This window comes from Pseudorasbora parva, chromosome 20 (assembly GCF_024679245.1).
Source record: "Pseudorasbora parva isolate DD20220531a chromosome 20, ASM2467924v1, whole genome shotgun sequence".
In the NCBI taxonomy this organism is placed as follows: domain Eukaryota; kingdom Metazoa; phylum Chordata; class Actinopteri; order Cypriniformes; family Gobionidae; genus Pseudorasbora; species Pseudorasbora parva.
This window is the reverse complement of record NC_090191.1, coordinates 31,057,835-31,081,497: the sequence shown is the minus strand read 5'-3', so window position 1 is coordinate 31,081,497 and position 23,663 is coordinate 31,057,835. Positions and strand designations below refer to the sequence as shown.

At 36.8% G+C, this 23,663-nt stretch overlaps 1 protein-coding gene and 2 non-coding genes across 3 annotated transcripts; all 3 read left to right on the top strand.

Moving 5' to 3' along the window:
• Positions 1-822: 822 nt before the first annotated feature.
• On the top strand, positions 823-963 carry LOC137050136 (U4 spliceosomal RNA). The gene has a single exon (XR_010899891.1). It is a non-coding gene; the product is annotated as a U4 spliceosomal RNA (small nuclear RNA).
• A 913-nt stretch (positions 964-1,876) lies between these two features.
• cmasa (cytidine monophosphate N-acetylneuraminic acid synthetase a) lies at positions 1,877-11,283 on the top strand. The gene is made up of 8 exons (XM_067427319.1): positions 1,877-2,242; positions 3,194-3,336; positions 4,095-4,247; positions 4,701-4,834; positions 4,968-5,062; positions 5,306-5,477; positions 6,676-6,835; positions 8,677-11,283. The coding sequence occupies exons 1-8, from the start codon at positions 2,010-2,012 to the stop codon at positions 8,889-8,891; spliced, it is 1,305 nt and encodes a 434-aa protein (XP_067283420.1). The 5' UTR covers positions 1,877-2,009; the 3' UTR covers positions 8,892-11,283.
• Positions 5,801-5,941, top strand: LOC137050135 (U4 spliceosomal RNA). The gene has a single exon (XR_010899890.1). It is a non-coding gene; the product is annotated as a U4 spliceosomal RNA (small nuclear RNA).
• Positions 11,284-23,663: the final 12,380 nt, after the last annotated feature.

The following is a 23,663-nucleotide window of genomic DNA, read 5'->3' as shown; positions in this document are numbered from 1 at the left end:
TGGGTCGTGTATAACGTTAATTAAGAACTGGTAATGTCGATTGTTTAGTCAGGAGCATGAAAAATAGACCAAAAGTGAACGCTCTGAACGGTTTAAATGAGTGATTACGCTATTACGTTCATTTTAATATCGTTAGAATAATTACACGATACGAAGAAACAACCAGGTTTTATATTCTATCCAACTTTTTTCATAGGTATGATATTCGAATGACAAACTAATGAATCCCATCAGCTGCAACAACACAAAATATCACCTGTCCCGCTTTATTTGATGTTAAATTCACTTTTAAGTATTTATTGTTTATAAATGTAAACAATTTTAAACAGCTTTACTAACTTAATAACTGATGGCATTGTCAATGGGGAGTAATTGTTTTTTAAGAGAGTAAATACCGCCCTCTGGCGGACACTTGCAGTTCTGATATCAAAAGCAGGCTGCACATTATAGATGATGAAAGAAACGAGGAATCAATGTATTGCACAGTCACTGACCGCAGAGAAAATGGGCTTTTATTTACGCGTGTGCATCTATGTCAAAAAGTATGTTCGTAAAGAATTTGAGCCACTTTGTTCCGCGTATGCTTAAAAACTGCTGTGTATCCCATCATGCACTGCGCGAGGTCATCCAATCGTCTATACTTTTGTTAAAAACATACATGTAAACAATTTTTTTTTCATGACTTGCTTTTGCTGCAGCATTTCGAGTGAATATCTCAGTCCGTAGTGACTCTGTCTGCGCGAAAGGAAAAGTTAAAACACTTACCGTTGAGTAAACTGGTGTGCTGTTCGATCAGTTCCCCTGTCTGGCTGTAGGTACGTCAGCTTTGCGCAGTGGCAGCATCGTAGCCTATGAGGTTTATCCGAGGCGCGATTATTGCTAATTGAAAACTTTACCCAATACCCCGCCGTGACGACTTGAAATATAGTCGGCACTGGCAATTTTTGACGGTCTCTACGGGGACTGATATTATTGTATAATATAAGATATAAGGAAAAAAGATAAGTGCATTGATTAATTACAATAACTTATTTAGGACACATTAAAGATCATAAGAATTTATGAAAACTAAAATGATCCATTCATGGAATTCTTTTAAGAGAGTCGTTCATTTTCAGTTCGTTCACCACTACGAGGATTCGATTAGAACTACAAACGCGGATTAAAAGTGTTACAAAACTACAAACATGGCGGGTGTGCGAGTCCGATGGTTAAGTAGAGAAGGGGTTTGAATGACCAACTATCAGTATTTATCCTGACAAAATATATATTTATTCAGTGTTGTCCACATTATATTTCATCTGCAGCAGCATTGAGAACTATTGTAATGACACGTTTGGCCATTAACTTTTAATGCATCATTATATTTAAACTGCAAACACATGAGGAGAGTCTCTGCATTAAAGACCAACAAGTTTTTAGTTTTCAGCAGTTTTCTTCACAAATAGAGTACATACTTTTAGGACGTAGTATAAGTTTAATGGATATGGTTATTGCTTTGGAATGAAATAAACACCCTGCGCGATTTTGCCTGGTTGATTTAGTGATGGCGAAGTGAAGCTTTCTGAACCAGTGAAGCTTTTAGCACAGTTGTATCAGAAAATGTTCTTTTCAAATCAGAGCTCGCAAAAATGATTTGCAACCAACGCAATATCTTAAAGCAAAAAAAAAAAAAAAGAATTAATGGATAAATTAATGAATTAGTCAATATATTAAATGCATGACAACAATCTGTTCCATTGCATACTCCTAGTAACAACCCAATAAAATTATATATATATCAACCCACAAGGGCGCGCCCTGTGTCCGTAGCATAGACTGGTCCAGACAGTAAAAGAAAGCCTGGCTGTCACCTTTTTTGAATCAGTCACGTGGGGTGTGAGAACGAAACTTCGGACGTCATTGGTCACGTGGTTTTGGTAGAATGAATGGTGTCGGTGTCTATGGTGTTAACATCACAAGCTTGATTGCCTGTATGACTGGGAAATATCAATTGATTTGCCGCACAAATGCCTAAAACAAAGAGGAAACACAATAAGCGAGCATACGAAGGCAGTGATGAGGACAATTCCTGCGCAAAACGACCAAAAGTCAACACGGACGATTCAAGACACATCTCTGCTCTTATTCTCGCCCGTGGGGGAAGTAAAGGCATACCTCTGAAGAACATCAAGATGTTGGCCGGTGTTCCTCTGATCGGATGGGTGATCAGAGCAGCTCTGGACTCTGGTGTCTTTGACAGGTGATTAAATATTACGTCACTGTAAAGTTACTAGTACAATATGATAGTGTAGTGATCAATGTGAACCATTACAAGTTGTAACTTAGTGCTTCCTCGGTCTGTGGGATTGCTGTTAAAAGCATGAACAAATACCTTGTTGTTATAGAAAAATTAAGTGCTACAAATTGTAATCCAATTATTACAAAAAGAAACAACAAAAACGGATTTGTTGGCTTCAAGTAGATTTATCTAACGTTATTAAAGGAAAAGTTTTGCTTACTAAAGCCTAAAGAGTTGTGCTTACTATCTCGTCTTTCTTATGTGGCCCAATCTCTTTATGTTCATAAGCATACAGGTAAAATTTGGAAATACAAATGTCATTAAATGAAAAGACCTGTTATTGATTTCAGTTCTTTAAATTATAAGAAATGTAATACTGATATTAAGATAGCAGATGTTAATTTTGTCAAGTCCACACAGAAACTGTTTATCATTTATTTTGGTCATGTTATACTAAACAACTTTGGAAAATGTTGAGGCTTTTATTAATGATAATATCCAGCAAGGCATATCCATAACTTTTTAAGACATTTATGGTCACTATGCTTGTAACTCTATTTAAAACAACGCTATGTTATACATTTTATTTGGAAATTTTATATCAACAAATCACCAACAACAATCCAATCTTTCATGTCTTTTTTAAAGAATTAAACATTTCTTAATTGATGTATAAATATCTTGCTCTCATATTCTTAGTCTTCTATTATTTTTTTATTACCTTTATCTTTAACCTTTGATTGGTAAATATTTTTTTCCTCCTTTATATTTTGATGACATTGGACATATTATTGATATATTTTTTGTACCGTTTACTTTTTTAAAAATTATAAACATAACATCTCTATCTTTTGCATTAAAGGGGGGTGGAGGACAGTGGTACAATATTGTGTCCTGTGCATGTTTTTGCAGTGTTTGGGTGTCCACTGATCATGAGGAGATCGCCAAAGTGGCCCAGGCCTGGGGTGCTGAAGTGCACAAGAGGAGTCCAAAGGTGTCCAAAGACTCTTCAAGCTCACTGGAGGCCATTCAGGAGTTCAGTAGACAAAACCCAGGTTGGAAATAAGGCTCTGCTGCAATCAAATTCCATTGCATGGTAACAAGACAAACAAAGATAAAACCTTACAGTAATCTCACAAAATTATGTATTTCATAAGTATGTAATCATGCAATTTATGCCAGTCAAATGGATTCGTAGACCCAGAAAACATGGGATTATTTGGCTAGGTCAAATAATGAAGGAGTTATTTTAAGGGCTTCCTGCCCATCTTGGATGGCATCTTGAAAATTAAACCTTTCTAGTGGTCAAACTTTGGTAAATCTTTAGTATGTTATTATGGACACCTACTACTATAAAAAAAAAATCAGCTGAGAAACCTTTTGTAAGATTTTTTTAAGGGTTAGGTGTTGTTTTTTCATATATACAGCCGCCTATGGATTATTTAATTCTGTATAAGCGGTGTAAAAACTAGAGCTTGTAAAACAAGTATGTCCACTCGTCCAGCAAAAAAGATAGAAATCACACAAACCAGTTTAAATGTTGATATTTTGTCATACTTTTTGTCGCATACCAGGAAGGCTTCACCCACTGTCTTTATTTGCATTGTGAATGAAACATGAAAAACAGAGTCTATAATCCCTGTAACAAGAGACACACAGCTTGTTCCTCAAGGCTGCAAGCTTCAAAACCTTGCTAGATTCCGCTTGTTTTCAAAAACATAGAGATAGGATTGTCAATGGCAAATGTTGGAGCTCATGAAATGGGACATAGTAAAAGCAGAATGCTTAAATAAAATGGGATGTTCTCTATTAGATGTGCAGGTCATCTGTAACATCCAGGCCACGTCACCATGTCTGCACCCTTACCATCTCAAAGAGGCTCTGGAGCTCATGACCAAACAAGGGTGTGATTCTGTCTTCTCTGTGGTCCGGCGACACCATTTTCGATGGCAAGAGGTTAAGAAAGGTTTGTTGAAGTGCAATCTGAATATTCAGTTTCAGTGTTTTATTCAGCAAGGATTCAAAAGTGATATTAAAGACATTTATAATGTCACAAAAGATTACTATTTCAAAATGCTGGTCTTTTGTTATTTCTATTCATCAAAGAACCATAAGCAGCAAATCAGCATATTAGAATGATTTCTGAAGGACCATGTGACACGGAAGACTGGCGTAATAATGCTGAAAATTCAGCTTTGCCATCAATAAATTACATTTTGAATATATGTAAAAATTGCAATTACATTTCACACTATTACTGTTTTACTATTTTAATAAAATATATACAACCTTTATTAGCATAAGAGACTTTAAAAAAATGAAATAAAACCCTGTACTTGTAGTTTACGTTGAATTTATTACATGTTGGTGACTCTAAATATTTATTTAAATTACAGACTGCCTATTATTTTCTTTTCAGGGAAACGTACTACTAAACCACTGAACCTGAACCCGGCTAAGAGGCTGCGCCGTCAGGACTGGGATGGGGAGCTGTGTGAAAATGGCTCCTTTTACTTTGCAACCAGAGAACTCATAGAAAAAGATCTCCTTCAGGTAAAATTTTGGGGTTTAAAATCAGTAACTTATTGATATGTGACAAAAAAAAGTCTTGACATAAACATAGGCAAGAAAGCATATACTCCATATACTTAATCAGATTGTCATTTTTTTGTGTTACATTTCACAGGGTGGAAAAATGTGTTACTTTGAGATGCTCCCAGAGTTCAGTGTGGATATTGATGTTGACATAGACTGGCCCGTAGCTGAGCAAAGAGTGCTGAGGTGAAGAAACAAACAAAAAAATTCTACTTCATTGTCTGTAACTGTCTGTAAATTGCACATCATTACTATTTGAAGGAAGTAATTGAACATGTAATATGTAGCCAACTCTCTAAATGGAAGCCTTGTTGATAATAGGCGTGTTTCAAGTTCCCAAGCAACTTTATGTTAGCAAACAACCACACTGCATAGAGTGCAAAGTCTGAATTTAAGCAAACTGTCTGTGGGTGTGTATATTTGTCCTAGGTTCGGCTACTTCGGTAAGGACAAACTGGAAGTCGTAAAGCTCCTGCTGTGTAACGTGTCTGGATGTTTGACAGATGGGCAGATCTACATCTCAGCGAATGGAGAGGAAATGGTGTCCACCAACACCAGAGACCAGTTCGGCATCAAAAAGCTGATGAAAGAGGAAGTGGAGGTGATTCTTGTTTGGCATCTAGTTTTATTACCCACCCCCAACCTTAACCAACCCCCACAAAACAACAGACCCCTCTCTCCTTTGTCTTTGCCCCATCGTATCCCATCATGCATCTGGGATGCCTCTTGTTTTTGTCTTTTAATGAAACAAAACTTTATTTTAATATGCACAACTTGATATTTTACTTTTAATACCGCAATTACCTAACAGTTTATGTCTAGTATTGAGCAGTTTGATAAATTTCAGCGAGTTTTGCTGGTGTCACCGTTCATGATCACAGGGGCTCAGATACACAAGTCCTAAGATGTCACCTCTGACCAGGTATCTTTGCGCAGTGGCAGTATCGTAGCCTATGAGGTTTATCCGAGGCGCGATTATTGCTAATTGAAAACTTTACCCAATACCCCGTCGTGACGACTTGAAATATAGTCGGCACTGGCAATTTTTGACGGTTTCTACGGAGACTGATGTATTAGTGAAAGAAAGAATTAACAGAGGATTAATAGGTCATGTGAATACACACTTGCACAAACAAAAAAAACTGTGAAGTAGAGAAGAATAAAATAAAGATGAATATTAATAAATGGCTGACTATATTAGTTGTAAAACTGTTAAAAGTTATTACAGTGAGAGTTTTAGGACCAGTTTTAGGACATCTTTTAGGACCAGTACACACATGCAAAAAAAAAAAACTGCGAAAGGGAGATTAAAGTGTTATCAATTAAATCTCTAGAAAACAATAATTGAAAAAAATATTAAATGGTTGATGGCACAATATCTAAGATTTTTGGATTCAAGCATCCATTGTTGACTTGTGTACTTGCATTATCCAATATCACATAATGTTTACAAGAATGTTTAAATCTATAACTAGAAAAATAAGAAGTTTTGTCTGTGCGTCACCTGTCAGTGACATCATACCCGTGTTAGCCTTGATTTCCTTTTTATTTTGTAGAAACCATGTAAACACCAAATATGCTTTAATACATTGTTTTATTAGACAAGGAAACAACTGTTTGGATACATTTATAGTTAGAAACTATAGAAACTAATTTTACAGTAATACAGCCATTAAGTATCACACGCCATCCAGCATATTATTAAATTATTAACCATTTAATTTATTAATTATAGTCAAATAAATGTGTGTGTGTGTGTGTGTGTGTGTGTTCAATGTTTTCCCCCTCATGTCCTCTAGGTGATTTTGATAGAAGAAAACCCTATAAAAAAAGCCTTAGCTGACAAACTCTGCCAGATTATGGGCTGTACAGTCCTGCAGAATGTGGATGAAAAACTGAAGATGGTGAATAAACTGATAAAGGAGAAAGGGCTGGAGTGGAAAGAGGTGGCATACATGGGTAAGTCAAAAGCTCTCAGTTTCTCCCAGTTATGGCAGCCAAATGCCATAATCAGTATCACCATGGTGTGTCTTGGACAAATTTTTTATGTATAATACAGAATCAAAAAATGAATACTTAAAGCTATTTCTTTTCTCAGCTTTTATCTCATAAATGCGATAATACTATTATAATCATTTATTAGAATGACTTAAAGTGGCTATATGTAGAATTCAGAAACCTTTGTTATTAGTGATACCGGTGGCCATTAAGTGAACTGCCGGCAGCAATTTATTGTTTATGAGGCTGAACATGATTCAAAGCCCTGATAAACTCACGACAAAGTTCATTCTTTGATTAGAAGTAAAATGTTGGAAATACCTTAGCAGCGATATACTGTTAACGAACATCTGACGCTGTCAACACTGCTGAGAGCAGCGTTTAGATGGTTATTTAAATATGTGCTGTACGTGTTCTACTCGATAACAAAATAAACACCTAACAAAAACGACTGCGGTGAGAAAGTAGCGATTGTGTAGATAGGTGTCATTAAAATTACACTGATGGTTTGATTATAAAATCTATTTTGATAAGACTATAGATCTGACTATGTGAGACTATAGTTTGAATGAATCCCTTTACTTTGCCTGACACGTTTACATTACAGAATAGGTCTTTTGGCAATATCCTGATTATTGCATAAGCATTCATTTCATTTGTCATTGAACAGAGGCTCTCGTGAGCACATTTAAACATAACATCCTTTTGATTGTCCCGGCAGAGTCCTTCACATAAAAATCAGACATCCTAGGAAGTTGGGGAAGGTCTCGTTTTTCAAAATTTTCAATAGAAGCTGTTAAAAGCAATTAAACAGCTCCTATTATGCAAAATGTACTTTCATATGGTGTTTGAACATAAATATGTGTTGGCAGTGTGTGTACACAATCACCCTATAATGGTTGAACCCACTCCTTTTTTTTAATCCTCGTAAATCATGAGCTGTGTCTCAGAACAAGCTGTTTGCAGATTCTGGGCAATGTGATGTCATTTTCACAGGCCCCTCCCACGAGTGTTGACGGACACTGCCGTATTAGCATAGACCCCGCCCTCAGAGAGCTGTACAAAGTCCGCCATGTTTATCTCCTCGCCACAGCATTTACAGCAGCATTCACGTAAGAAATGTTCTTATTAAAGCTACTAAAGTTCATACACACAGGATTTCTGTACTTGCTGCATACATGCACATACATAACCAACTGTTTTCATGTGAACTTTGTGTGTTTCTGACATAACCTTGCATTTGACAGTTTTATCACAATAACACATGAAAGAGAACTAGTCTAGTAGTTTAATACTCACGGACGCACCGACATCCAGCTCTCTGTGTACCACGCGGGTGTGTGTGCTCAAGTTGAGAGCATAGACTGTAAGTTTGAAAGTGATATGTCTTTAAAGCACATGTAGATGATAATATTTCATGATGATGAAGAACTACAATGTCAGGTGGGCGTGTCCACGATAGAGATGATCAAAACCAAACAGATGTATCATGTTTTAGTTTTCATTCGCGTGTTCACGAGCTGTAAAGGCTTCGCCCTCTGGGGTGGGGAGCAGCAGCTCCTTTGCACTTAAAGGACACACAAAAAACAGCTAATTTATATGGTATATTAAATGATCTCTTAGGAATTTTGATCTGAAACTTTACAGGCACACTGGGGACACTTAAGACTTTTTTATTACATCTTGTAAAAAGGGGCATAATAGGTGCCCTTTAATACATGAAAATTCTTACATAGCCCCTTTAAACACACCCATGAAAATGACTGTATTTCTCAATCTGTGTTCCAACATCTTTGTATCAGGGACCGATGAGCCAGATGTAGAGTGCCTGAACCTAGCAGGGCTAAGTGCAGTACCCCTGGATGCCCCAGTGGTGGCGCTCAATGCTGCCAAGTACTCCTGCCAGTGCACGGCGGGTCGCGGGGCAGTGCGAGAGTTCGCCGAACACATCCTACTGCTAAAAAAGAAGGCCAAGTCTCAGATGGAGCAGGACAGAATTGGCAGAGACAATTTCTAGGTGAAGTTTTACTCTAATCTGAAACGCAAATAAAATATTAAAATTTTGACTTTGGCGCCGAAACACTAGTAAGGTCAAGTGTATTTTAAGAATTCGGTTGAACTGTTTTAACTTAAATAATGCTGTGATGGTGGGCGACTGGGCGTAATGAAGAAATACATTTGTTTTTTTTGATCATGTAATTCGTGCATGAACTGTTATATTATTCTTAACTAAATGATTAAATGTTTTTCTGAATCTTAAAATGTAATTGTTTTAATTTAAAGTACTAATATTTAAGTTCTGGCATGACCACATCTGCTCTCTTGGCATTTTGTTGATTCAATATATTTGTTGAAATAGCACATAAGGATAATAAAAACTTTGATCTCACCCCAGCCCAGTTTTATATTGCTTTATAAAAATAAACAGAGTAAGAGCTTAATGCACATGCTTAATGTAAAAAATAAGCAGACTGATTTGGTATGAATTGAGAGCTAGTTCGTGGTCCAAAATATACACCAGAGGGCAGCCTTGTACAAACAAATGACGCAGTTAAACACCTCAGTTAAATTCAACAAAAGTATGAGCTATTAAATGATATATCAACATGTTCATTAATATGTGACTTATGTCTACTAAACCGATGATAATTAAATATAATTTTTTTCATAAAAATGCTGCTTTCAATTCAGAAGTCACCTTCATTAACTGATTCATTTAAAGTAGAATGATCATAAATATATAATGCAAACATTTGTCATTGTATCCATCACCATCATCTTATGCATAAAGTGTCACTCAATTTGTGAGATCAAAAAGATGGAAATTTACTCAAGCCCAGTTACAAAATTCACTTTTTACCAGCTTCCTAGCCAACCTCACTAATGGTATATAATCACTATGGTTTTTGCATACTGAAGCATAGACCGTATCTTTGCCCTCATGAATTTCTTTATTGTGTGGCAGGAATACATGACCTTTAGCTGTCTCTGTGTGATGCCTGAATGATGATCACCAGGGTAAAGGCACAGAGGCCATAATGAGGGTGAGATATCCACTCACCAGCCACAATTAAGACTCAATAGGTCTGTTAATTTATGATTCCTCTTAATCTATGCACCCTAAGAGAGAGGGCAAACCCAATTAACTCTCTCTCGTCATCCTCTGGCACATTACCATTGTGCACTTGTCGTGTGCACACTGCAATGCCAGCGGAATACAATTTAGCCACCCAAAGTCAACTTATCTCAACTTATATAACCAAAGAGAGTGGGAAGATGAGATATTTCCCTGGAAATTAAATGTTAATTCATAACTTGGGTTCTGTCATAAAGTTGCATTATCACTTCAATCTTTAGTTTTGTTGGTTTCAAAGGCTAAAACGGGAAACCGATTATGGGAAATGCATGTACTGGAGTAGCTTTGCTTAGTTAGTTACAGACTTAATCAAATGTTTTTAACAAATCTTATTCATTTGTTAAGGTACTGACGTTCAACTGTTAGAATGACCAGACGGATATATTAACGTGACATGACATGCACGAGTGAGTGCAATTTCCCATTGAACCTTTAACTAAAACTAACTTGTTTTCGATCAATAAAATAAAATATAAATACCAGATGAAAGAGAAAAAGAAAAAATTCAAAATTATTTGAGAATTTTACAATTACTACTAAAATTGTAAAAGCTACAACTGAAATAAAAATGTTTTTTTAAAACAAACCTAACTTATAAAGCAGCTTTTCAAATTAAAATGAAAACTAAAACTAGCTAATTCAAAATATTAATAAGTACTATAATATTAAATAAATTTATGCACAAAATTAAAATCTATGTATTTGAATTGCCTATGAAATTTCCATTTGTTTGGATTAACAAACTAATATACTTGATGTGATGCATATTTGTCATTCATACATAACTCAAAAACTGAAGGGTACGATTTCTGTTATAGTAATAAACTGAATGTGTTTTAATTACAGTAACCATTTGTATTTATCATCAATAAATCCATGTTGCTTCATACTTTAACTAATTGAATATAACCACAGCTAACCATATTTTACAGATTTATTCGGATTAGTTTAAATGCATTTTTGAAAATATGATTATTTAAAATCAAATACATGCAAATAGTTAATACTATATATATTTTATTTTATTTTATTTGTGTGGTGAGAAACAGCTTCTGACTTTATTGTGTAGTGCTGGTTTGTTTTAAAAAGTCAAAAAAGTTCCATCAACTCAAAAAGGAGTTGATGGAATGAAACAAAAGCTTCCTCTCTATATTAGAGTAGCAGAGTTGAGAGAAGTATTATAATCAGATGAAACCAGCTGTTTCTGGAGTTAACCCGCTATCCTTCACCACTGTTGCTGATGTTGTCTAAATAAATGAACCCATGACTCTGACATTACACATGACCTTCTTAAAACCCAAAGGGCTGTAAGATTTTTGGCTAGTGTGAGAATTTTGAAGTAGCAGGATCAATACATGCAGAGGTCTCTTTCTCACACTAACTTCTGCTTGTCCACTGGAGCCAATTAAACTGGTCAATAGAAACTGATGAGACCAGCCGTGCAGGGCACAGGTGTGTGACTGCAAGCAGTCGGCCCTGCCAGTTGTTACTACTATCATCTCATTAAAAAACCCAAACCTTTCAGCCTCTCCATCTCTGAGCGCAGTCACAGGTCCCTCTACAATGGAGCCTCAGGTGGGTTTGGAGGGATTGGATTGACTTTGATCGGGGTTTTAAGCCCTGGGGATGTATTAAATTTAGAACGGCGAGAGAGGATATTTCTGCATGAATATAGGATCTGTGCATCTCACTGTTAAAATTGAATCACGTTGCATTAATACAAATTGCTACTTTCAGAATACTATCAAAAACTTTTGGAAAAAATGGATTAAGGAAAACTTGCCCTATAAAACAGAGACTGTTGTTTCCGTGGTACAGTGGCATATTAGATGGCAATATAAATATTCTATAGGCCTACCATGAGACTGCATAATCACCATATTCATGGTATTTACATTATATGATGGTATCATGTAACAAACTACACACCAAAAGGAGGTCAGTGTCAATCACATCCATCTGTATATTACCAAATGAAGAAACAAAAACTATTTAGTGTTTTTTTTACTTGTTTGTTTATAGTATACATGTTGGTTGTTACTTGTGCCATTATTTTAGAAGGGGTAGAGTTTTTAAATTAAGTTACAATTTTCCTAGTACTCAAAAAAATATCTGCGACTGGAGAGAGAACGTGACCTGACAGTGATGAAAGGCTTGCTGTGAGTTTTCATAAAGCCTCCTAGTCATGCATCAATCTGCAGTCGCAGTTATGAGTCTGGCAGGTATATTAGTGCACAGGGAGTTTGCGGTTCGCATTTTTAAATCTCCATTTCTTTGACATTTTTGTTTTATATACAGTGTTGGGGTAATGCATTAGTAATGTGAGTTATGTTATCAGATTACTTTTTTCAAGTAACTACTTTAAAGTAACTAAAGCATTACTTTACTATAAATTTACAACAAAGTACCAGTTTTTTTTTTTCAAATAAGTAACTCAAGTTACTTTATTTTCCCATGTATTGACAGACAGACAGGTCTCTCAAATTATGTTTGTTTAACCAGTCGACTCATTTGAGACCGATGTACACAATTAAATAATGTAAATCCAACGCACTTCTTTTCAGTGTTCATTAGTACTTTTTAAGGCTGACAATAATATAATCTCATCTCAGCTCAAAGTGGCACATCCAAATTTACTTCCTGTTGCTACCCCGCTAGCATTACACATGCTCCCATCCATCAAATGCAGCCCAAGCACCAGAGCTCATCAAATGTGACGATGATGAATGTTCCAAACGTAGTCTCCTTTAGCTATAGCACACCTCACCTGTCCCTCTGAATTACAGCCCACTGGTATTTTTAGGTAAGCATTCTTCCTATGAGGTCAGAGCACTTTAATTTGCCGCGCTGACACGCTCGTTCGTCAGCCTTATGGAGGTTTTATTGGACAGTGACAGCAGCCAGATTGCTGTTGACAAGTCTGTGATGTCCTAGTAGCATCGTGTTTTAGCACAGTGTTCTGCAACCCTTGAACCTGTATGCTTGTAAAAAGCTTTTATTCCCTTGATTATGGTCTTTTCCTATTGCTTTGGCAATGAAATAACATGTTGAGACATCCTGTTTAAGGTACCTTGAGACTAATAAATCATGATCAGAATGGACTAGTCACATTTTATTCTTTCGGTTTGCACTGTGAGACGCTTTTGACCAGTTTTCACAGATTTATACATTAAAATATATTTTTTAAAAACGTTCATTTTACTCTAGCAATGAGCCATATTTAACAATTTAACTATTTCTGACTATAATACAGTGACATTTTCATGAATTGGTACAGTACATCTACTTACATCCAACTGAAGGTTAGGTTTACAGGTGGATCTTAATGATTGATTTTGTTGATTTTTTTTATTTTTATGATTGTTTTCTCATTAGATCAGGTTGGATGTGAAATTATTTGTATGAGGCAAGGCTACTAAACTGGAAAGATTGCATATGAACTCTGAAAATGGACCTCACCCTTAAAGCCCATAAAGCCTTTGTTAATTAAACTGTGCTTCAGTGAATGTACTCTGAGGTGGTATTCCTGTGTGACAGTGTGTTATTAAAAAAGCAAGTCATACATTTGAATTGTGTGCTGTGTGGACTTCCATTTCGGCCCAAATGTACATTTTTAAGTGGCTCAGAATCACCATTGAAATCAAGAAAATTGGTAGTAGCTGCAAAGACTATATATAGGAAAATGGTGTCTGATTACTTGTAAATGGGAGATAGTGGAACACCCAATATGGCAAATAAGCCCCGCCTTCTACACGAAAGAGCCAATCGTTGTTTAATAAAGTCATTGCATCACTGCAGCTGCAGTTAGAAGCTCCGGATGCTACCCCGCTAGAAAAGTTCTCAGAACATTCCAAGATCGTTAAAATCGATAAAGTTCTTTAAAGGGTTGAGGGACGTTATTGGAATATTCTTGGAATATTCAGGATATTCTCTGAATGTATTCAGGACAATATTTTATTTGGAAATTTGATGTCCTCAGAACATTCTGAGACAGTCACGATCTGGGGTTCTTTTAAAGGGACAGTTCACCCAAAAATGAAAATTTTATGTGTATCTGTTTATCTTGCTCGTATAATGCATGTCAATATAATGCAATGCCAAATTTTCATTTGTGGTTGAACTATCCCTTTGAGGGTTGGGGGTGTTATTTGGTGAAGGTTATTCGACCTTCAGGGAACATTCAGAAGGTTTAGGGGAGGCGTGAGTCTTGGTTGATTTTCCAGCACTGCAGCTAAAATATAATACACATTTAGGTAGAATGGGAGATATAATGCATGTATCTCATCCCAAACAGCTTGTGTGGTTACAGCAACCTTGATAATTCAATTGAATTAACTGTATCCAAAAACTGAAAAGGATATTTTGGCTATTAAGTGCATGATGCAGGAAGAACAATGGGTGAACAAAAGCCTGATATGATCAAACAACAGATTATATTTCCCATTACTTGAACTGTCATGTTTGCCATTTCCCAAATGAGAGAACAGAGATCCATTAAATCTCACTCCCAGATTAATGCAAATCAATCGCTTCATTCACAGACAGCATTTAATGAGTCTGTCTCAGTTTCCCGCATGCCATCGGTAATACCCCAACAAATGAAACGATTTGCTGCAAATTACAGAAAGTGAAAGAGCCAAAACAGTGGGTGTGTATTTCTTGATGTCAGAAAGGCCTTTCCTCTTTCCCTGCAAACTGAAGATTTTGTGTTTGTACTTCTTGAGCGTTTCGGTGAGAAAATAGAATGTTTCCCATTAGCAAAGTGCCCTGTTGACTCATAGCGCTTATGTGACACCCATGTTGTCATCCATTTTCATTGCTTTTTGCTTTACCTTTTAAGCCACCCCCTCGGGAATCTACAGTGCTTTTTGCTTGCTCTAATGTGAAACCTGCTCCTGTTTGTGTCTGCACAGTGACAGGCTCAATAACGTTTGATCTCAGACTAGATGTTTTCCCCCCGAAGAGCCTCGCCCAGCCGACACCTCACTGTACCAAGGTGACCTTACCCTTTACCTGAGAAAACTCCATTGAATTATGCATGGGGACATTGAGGGCCTGTGGTAAAGGGGTGGGGATGGAGGAAACATGACTTCACAGAGTGAAGCTTTCAGAGTAGAAAGTTGAGACCCACAAGGGGCTGAGAGGAGACAACGGGTGAGGCTCAATATCAGAACAGGCGCAGCCAGGGCTGCAATCAAACTTCATGATCCGATTACTTTTTCCATCGAACCATGAGAGAGCAAGTCTAGAGGTAGAGCAGTCCATCATGTGCGCTCAGCGTAAGTGGTCAGTGTCGCCCTCGTCTTGCTTTTCCGCTCCATTGGCTAATGTCTCACCATAGAAGGCTGCGCACATCCTTACACCGACAGGTACAGATATCAGCAGGTACAGGCCTCAGTAAACCCACCTGACAGACAACTGCAACTGAGGAGTGGACTGAAACCCTATGAATTTGCCAGGAAAAGAAGCTACACAAAGAAATACATTTCACTCAAGTGATTTGTTCATGGCCATACAAAGATAGCAAAAGCTTTGACTAAAATGGGTCTACATTTTTACACTATATCTTTATCATTATTGTTATACTACAACAATAACTAGGCTATATTAGTACACAAATGCACAATATTGTTCTGCTTATTATAAGCACATGCTGCAGTTTGTCATCATGGGTCATTAAAGGATGGATTCTGATTGGCTGTCAATTTTTTTAATCATTCTTAAAAAATCAGCTTTATAGATGTGGTGTGGACCCTGCTATTTTACATTCAGAATGATATATGCAACTGTATTCCCCCCCATTTAAACTTAACATTTAAAAAAACGCAGAATTATTTCCCTAATCAAATAATGCCCTATTCGCACTGGATTTGTATTATCTAGGGACCTCTATGATTTAGAAATTACGCCCCCACGTCTGAATTTTGCGTGGCACATTTGCACGGGATAAGCAAAGCCTGTTATTTTACTTGAATTTACTGATTTATCTCCCGGATATGATGTCAAGACCTGTACTTTTTTTTTTTCGTTATAGATATACCTGTATGAAATCACAAACAGTCATATTGTTTTTGATTGTTTTATAGTAATACAAATAATTTAGTTCAGTTAGAGAACAGACTAAAAATTAAAAACTGAACTGAACACAGACCAGCAGCAGGAGTCAGATTTCATTTATCACGAGTGAGAAGAATATACGGCGGAAGATTCAGTTTAAATGCTAAATGTAAAAGCGCCAGTTTCAGCGAGCTTGTCATTGTACAACATGTCTGTTGTTATATTTTTCATTAAGAATACTATTGATATTAATATTAAACACAATTCAAGCAATTTGCTCCCAAATTGGTACTCATAAAGTGAAAGTATAATCCGTGCGGCCTCACGGGAATTTATAACGGTGTGGATTATGAATGCAGACTCCATTCTTCGTGAAAGATAAAGATAGAAATGCGCACAGGAAACAAAAACATTGCAAAAACTATATACGATCTACCTAATCCTGGCCAAATCACAGAGATGCTGATGTCGCACGGGACTATTATCGCAGTACCTCGGTTCGGAATGGTAAATTTGCGGGGGAATTTTTACTTCACGAATTACAGACATGGCCGATTCGCATGGGATTAAGATCACAGACATTCTCTGCAATTATTACAAATCAATAGAGGTCCCCAGATAATACTAATCCTGTGTGAATAGGGCTTAAGTCAATGTGTGCCAGTGATCATGTGATTCCCTCATACTGATGGTCATATGTTTTTGTTTCCATTGAAGCTTAAGAACATTTCAAATGGTTGTACTGAATGCAGACTTTGGGCCTTGCTTTGCAACTTTTTCGTGAGCTTCCTGTTTCTCCGACTGAAAATAGCTAAACTGTGACTGTCACCTCAGATCGTATTTTTGGTGGAACTTGTGAATTAATGTTTTTTTTTTCTAAATGTGATGTAAACATACTGTGGTGTGACTACAAAAAAAACAAACAGAAACAGACGCAAATGAATAAGTAGCATCCTCTTTTTTTGGAGAAATAACGGCAAATACCACTTTTTGTGTGACTAATGTGGAATCTTGACACAAATTATTTAATTATAATCAATGTATCACGCAATATTGTAAAACTGTGGTAAAACATTGATGCTTGTGTTTGAAATCTTTAAGTAAACAACAAAAATGCCAACAAACTGCCGCTGTTATCACATTCGTTTGCTAGGTTCCAGCAGGCCTAATTTCTTTGCGATTCGTTTTCTGATAATACTTCCATTTGTTGGGTTTGTGTGACAGATGTCGTGTTACGGGTGGGTTTTTATGAAGTACTCGACTGTGGAAATGCAGTGTGGTTTTGGGCTCTGGGCCATAGGTCCAAAGATATTAGACCAGCCCAGCTGGGCCCATTGAAAGCCCTGGCTCACACTGGCCCGACAGGAAAATTGGATAATGTAACCCCTCAGGTCCTACTTGCCCTGCTCATGCAGACCTTGAACAAGGTTACAAGGTGCACAGCTCTTTACACATATATTAAAACGACAGATGATGAACAATATGGTGTTACAACACTCCCTCCCTGGTATACCCTAGATAAATTGAGTCCTTATCCACAGTCAGAGATTGGCCTTTTCACAATGTATGTTCATTTGCTCTGTATATATGCTCTCTTTACTCATCTGTGTAAAAGTCCAGTGAACACGCCACGTAAATGCACTTTTCAGAGACTGAAGTCTTATCCTTATACAGAGGAGAACTTGAATTTGAAAGGTTACAGAGTGTCTTGTCCTGTTTTGCTTCAACCCTCTTGTTCATCCTTCTCGTCTTCCATTATCTCCTAATCTCTCTTCTGCAGATCTTATAAAAGATGCATCACTTCCTCTGCGTAAGGACCTACAATGCTTTTATTGCAGTCTTTCAGGGCCATAAATCTAATGGTAAAGGCATTAGGAATAGTAAAAATACTGTGGCTCTTTTATATGCATGTGCCTGTGGTAGCGTCTATACGTCTTATGGTTGTGCAAGTGTTTTGAGCGCATGTGCATATGTCTCTAATGCCCTGTTTTGTTGTTTGAACCTCATGAAACCAAGGAAGCAGATTATACTGATGAAATTACCTGATGAAATGTGTCCTAGCTTCTTACTGCCACAACCTCACACTAAAACAAATGTTTGTTTTGGTTCTTACTGGTAATTTACCATCATATCTATCTTTTCTCTTTGTCTTTTTCTCTAGCAAAATGTTTGGTGAGCATATACAAACCAAAAGGGGGTTTGTTAAAATATGAAATGCCTTGTTTTACAATTGACTCATGTGTCAGTGCTGATTTAGTCTATTCATCAGTCAGCATTGATGTCTAACCTGAAATGATGACACAACTGAATCCTAATGGCTGCCCATCCTTCAGCTCTCAGTGGTAATGTCTTGAGACTCATCATTTAAAGCTCATCTCAGACTAAATCTGGATGGAAATTAAAATATTTAATCGGAAGGTCAGGAGCTTAACGGTCGGCACACAAGCTTAACGGTGTCTCATAAAGTTAGATGAACTCTAGTCAGAGCTGATTTTCTCTGCTTGCGCCTGAGAGTGGGAACAATCTGATTGTCATTAATAAAAATTAATCATTTTTAACAGGAAATCAGTAGTGCTGTGACCTTTTAGATGTGATCTCATTGACTCCTTTAATTTAAAAAAATCTGTGAATATTTATTTGTAATCAGTTTGTGGGAAAAGCTTTTGATTGCTCATTATAAATAGGTCACATGAAAGGTTGCATGCCATCAAATGTCAGAATTTAGCATATTATGCTGAATAATAATATTGTAAATAATATTATACAATGTCAGGCAGTTTGTGCACAATAAAACCGGATGGGAAGTCAAAATAAAAACATAATTCTAAACAAAATCCGTCACTAAAAAATAACATGCAATGTGGCGAAATTCACAGTAAAAACCCCAAATACTGCAATAAACATTAACTAAACATAAAATGTTAACAAAAAACTTGAAGGCTGATTACGAGGTTTGTTACACTACACCATTTTCAACTAAAAATGAAAAGTTGTTAATTTGCTGTGTTTTGGGTGCCTGAAAATGCAAACTTTTAAAAATGATATCAATATCGTCTCCGCGTAAACTACAAAAACGCTAATTAGTGAAAACGCTGATGTCAGTCTACAGGCACGTAGTGTTTCTTTACAAAGTGATATCGCCACCTACTGTCCTAGCAGCATAATACTGCGTTATTACAGTGTGAACGGGGAAGGTTTCATCTGTATGTGAAAAACTTCTCAGTTTTTAGTACATCATTGTTTTGTAAAAGTACCCTACAATATAACAAAACATTACATGTGAAATTACATAGTTCTGTTAAATCTAACACAATTTTCACTGTACATGGTAAAGTAACTTTTAGAGGGAAGATTGCTTTAATTTTCACCATACGATAAAGTAGCCCTCAAAGGCCTTTGCTTCTGAACGTCCCTCTTCTCCAATTCCTCAACTAATAAGATTTGTTGAGGGTGAGATAGGAAGAAAAATAGGAAAATGTGGCTCTGCTAAAAAAAAAACAAATCATGATCCCAAAACAAATTGTCCACATCAGATAGTAGAAAGCAATTTATTCAGCCCAGCTGAGCAACGCTCTGTAAGTCAGACTAATGGGTGTCTGTGGAGGTAAAGTCAGGCTGTGGCCCCTGCTGTGGCCCTGATAAGGGTGGCCTAATGAATATGTGACACTCCCAACAGCAGCGCTTTAAATAGCCATCTCGGAGGTGACTGGATGCTGAATGATTCTATCGGATAGACTAACGCATGAATCCGCGCTCCCGCGAAATATGATTTTTCCCCTCGGAAATCCCAGGCTAGGCCCTATCTTTAAAACCGAGCTGTAGAGTGCAATATAAGATGGAAGGGAGGGAGGAGGCTTCCAGTAATACTTGATTGAAACAGGACATAAACCGCATTGACCTTGGCTCAGAAGGGATTTTAGGTGGCAAGTCAAATCGTGATATTTTTTTTCCCTGGCAAAAATGTGATATGGAAACAAATCTGAAGGCATAATATTATACAATGTCATGCAGTTTGTGTCAGCTTAGAAAACAATAAAATGTGATCTGATGGGAATATGTTAACATTCATTTCTTCCTATACTACTTAACACCTGCATATGAGCCTCTGACAGGCAGACAGGCATCTGAAACGCCTCATTGCCCAGGGAAATATTTAATTCATCATGTCTCGCTGTTGCTGCTTCACATTTGAACATAGCAAGTCAAGTTATCATTATTAGGCTTCATGCTTCATTTGAAGTGGGTCCCATCATAACTTCATTGTTATAAATCAGGATATTACTCATAGGAAGAGCCAGAAAAGTCACACTTCTGTTTCCTATAATAAATAAATAAATAAATATGCCAATCTTAACTAATAATATACAATTATAAAAAAAAGTAGTATACAAATAAATATACATAAAATACAATAAATATTAAAATATAAATAAACAATAATAAAATATAAATAAAAATATAATATAAATCAATGAATAAAGTATTATACAATTAAATAAAATAATAAGGAATAAATAAATAATTAGATAATAAACAAATAAATAAACTATTCTAAAAAATACACATATATATATATATATATATGAATAATATATATATAATATATATATATAATATATAGTCATAATATACAAATAAATAAATAAACAGACAATTAAATAAATGAATTAGTCAAATAAATAATCAAATATAAATGAATAAATAATGTACAAAATAAAAAACTAACTATTATACAAATAAATAACACTTTTTTTTACTATTTTTACACTATTACTGTTAAGTGCACACATTATGTTGATGAATATTACAGTTAATAATTCATATAAGTCATACTTCCCAAAACAATTCTGTGTAAGAACGTTTGCAAATAGCAGTTAGCACACATCTACACATTGTTGCGCTATGGTGCTCATGATGTGGGTGACGAGCAATAGAAAAGGGTCTAAAACTAGAAAGAAGAAAAGGACATGCAACAAACCCTCGTACACCACCCACAAATGCCCTTCTCCTTGTCTTCCGTTTTAGCAATAATCTCTTAAAACTGCTCAAATCTTCTTTGAATCTGCGCTGACAGCCTTTTATAAGAGAACAGGCAGGCAGGGTGGTCATGGTATTTAAATAGGCCTCTGAATTAGCGCTGAATTAGGCGCTGAATTATGCAGAAGCTGGTGTAGTGGGTATAGGAGGGGAGTTTGTTGGGCTTCGATCTGCTTTCTCAGAGGCGGAGATCAAAGAGAGAGAGGCTGGAATACCATACCTGCCTCCAGCCGCATGTGCCAGCCTCAGTCTGGGAGAGAATGGAAGAGTCTCTCCCTAAGGGACCTCAGAGAATCAGAGACCCAACCCAAAGCCACAGACAGCTGCTCACACACATGCTGACATTTTCTTTTGCTGAAGAAGTTTTATATAAGCATGTTTTAAACTGACAAAAGGAATTCGTTACATTGGTGCCGATGCTGAAAGTTTTACTGGCTTAATTCCAGTTGGTGCTTTTTTGGAACAATTTTCACAATACGCAGCCTTAAAAACCACATGAATTTCTGTTAATGGAGAAACATTATTTTGAATGCAAAAAGGTGCAGTAACAACATTAACCATCTACACATTACCTGAAAGAAAGAAAGAAAATAAAATAAAAATAAGGAAGGAAGAGTGTCATGTCAAAATGTCCATAGCAATCATCTGTTCACAGTCCTAATCTTGTACCCAGTGAATGTTTGCTCTTGATGCGAATAAGCCTCTTTTCTATTGCGCTTTGAAGTTTCATGTTGTGGACACGAAACTTCACTATTCTGACACTTTTTCATCAAAAACAAAAGAGTACGAGCAATAACACACAGATGTTACCTAGATCAAACACAAAGTAGCTATGCTGCTGGAGATTTCCCTAGACACTCTACTACAATACCCCTTAATTAAAAACAAAGCATGATCAATCCAGCTCTTCAGCGATTCAAAGCATATGCTTTGTGTTTTGTCACTTGCAATTAGATGGAACAGCTTTGGCTGGTGGCAGATGGTCTGGCAATCAGGGAGCGAACTTTCAATACACATCTGCTAACCAGTTTTTTTTTCTTTATGACTCCTTTTTCGCTTCAACACAGGAGCAGATAGCTGCATTGAAATGAACTAAAAGGCACCTTCACATGACTCACATCAGGACTTTAACCTAAACTCCATGCACCACTTTGACCTCCACATGTGTTGCAGATAGCATCACCAAAAGTTGATATTAGATGTTTCTATCTACATAGCTAGAAAGTATGGGTTTAATGATAATCATGATACTGAACTCAAGATACGATATGTATCACAATATTTTAAGCCAACATAAAGAGGTTTTTTTTTTCTAATCTGCCGCGAGTGTCGTCTAGCAACTCTCAATACACTTCTGAGCTGTAAAAGCCAAAGTCTGGTCGGGCCAATCACATCGTGTATAGAGTCGGTGGGCGGGGCTTAACATAGTGACGGCCGAGTTGCGCTTGCGTGCTTCTAGTTAACATAGAAGCTGGCGAACGGCGGTCTTTCGAATCTGCTTTGACTGTGACTCTGGAAGACTTGGAGTTAAAGGGGGAAACACTCAGTTTAAGTCAATCTCATGTCAATCTTGAGTACCTATAGAGTAGTATTGCATCCTTCATATCTCTGAAAAGCCTTTAGTTTCATTATATTTGTAAAAGAAAGATAGGCTGTACCGAGTCTTTCCAGAAAAAAAACAGAGCGGATGGAGGCGTATCGTGTGGGCGGAGCTAAACAATCACAAGCGCGCAGCTATTGCATGAGAGCATCTGAAAGCTGTGACATCCTCAAGCGTGGAAAAGAAAACGTTACCCTAATAAACCATGGCTTTCAATCAGATTCAACCATACAGATATGATCCAGAATCAGATTCGGAGGCTGAAATAAATTGAACAGGAAAAACAGCAACAGCAGGACGTCCGTCTCTGTGGTATGTACTGTATTTAGTGGCCTGTCAACATTTGTGTGCGTTTACTCGTGGTTTATGAGGACATGATTCGGTTTATGGACTATTGTATGTGACTAAACCTTAGCAGTAGCAAGCAAAACGGTTTTGCACGTCAGACTAGTGTACAATGGAGTAGCGCATTTGAATGAAGAAGTACACTTTGTGAGAACACTAGGTTTATGTTTGGGTGGTTTTACAATAAACAAACAGACCCCTATATTGGTCAGCTAAACAAATGTATTTAAACACACACTATAGATCGCATGCTCCATTGATAAATTAACTATATACGATCGTGTTGTTTACTGATGTTTACTTACGCGACGATAGCCAACAACAGACATTTTAAGCAGTTTTACTCACCGCCTACTTCCAAAGCAGGACCGTGAACCTTTATCGTTGGAACCTTTCCATCAAAAACACACTTCTTTGGTAACTGTTGATTTCGTGAAGTCCTGTGACAGCAGTGTCCGTGGAGATCCACTTTTGCGACACGACTGAAGCGTGATGTTGTGAGGCTTCCCGTCATTTCTGCGTAAAAATCGGTTTAAATGCAGCGCTGCCTTCTCGGAATGCTATGCATCACCCATAGGAATAAAGTGGAGCGCAGTGCGACAGAAGTGTTGCAA

Excerpts from the sequence above, each read along its gene's own strand:
- cmasa (XM_067427319.1), top strand. The coding sequence starts at position 2,010 with ATGCCTAAAACAAAGAGGAAACACAATAAGCGAGCATACGAAGGCAGT. Across the intron at positions 2,243-3,193 it reads GACTCTGGTGTCTTTGACAG|TGTTTGGGTGTCCACTGATC; the intron begins GTGATTAAATAT and ends ATGTTTTTGCAG. Across the intron at positions 4,835-4,967 it reads TAGAAAAAGATCTCCTTCAG|GGTGGAAAAATGTGTTACTT; the intron begins GTAAAATTTTGG and ends TACATTTCACAG.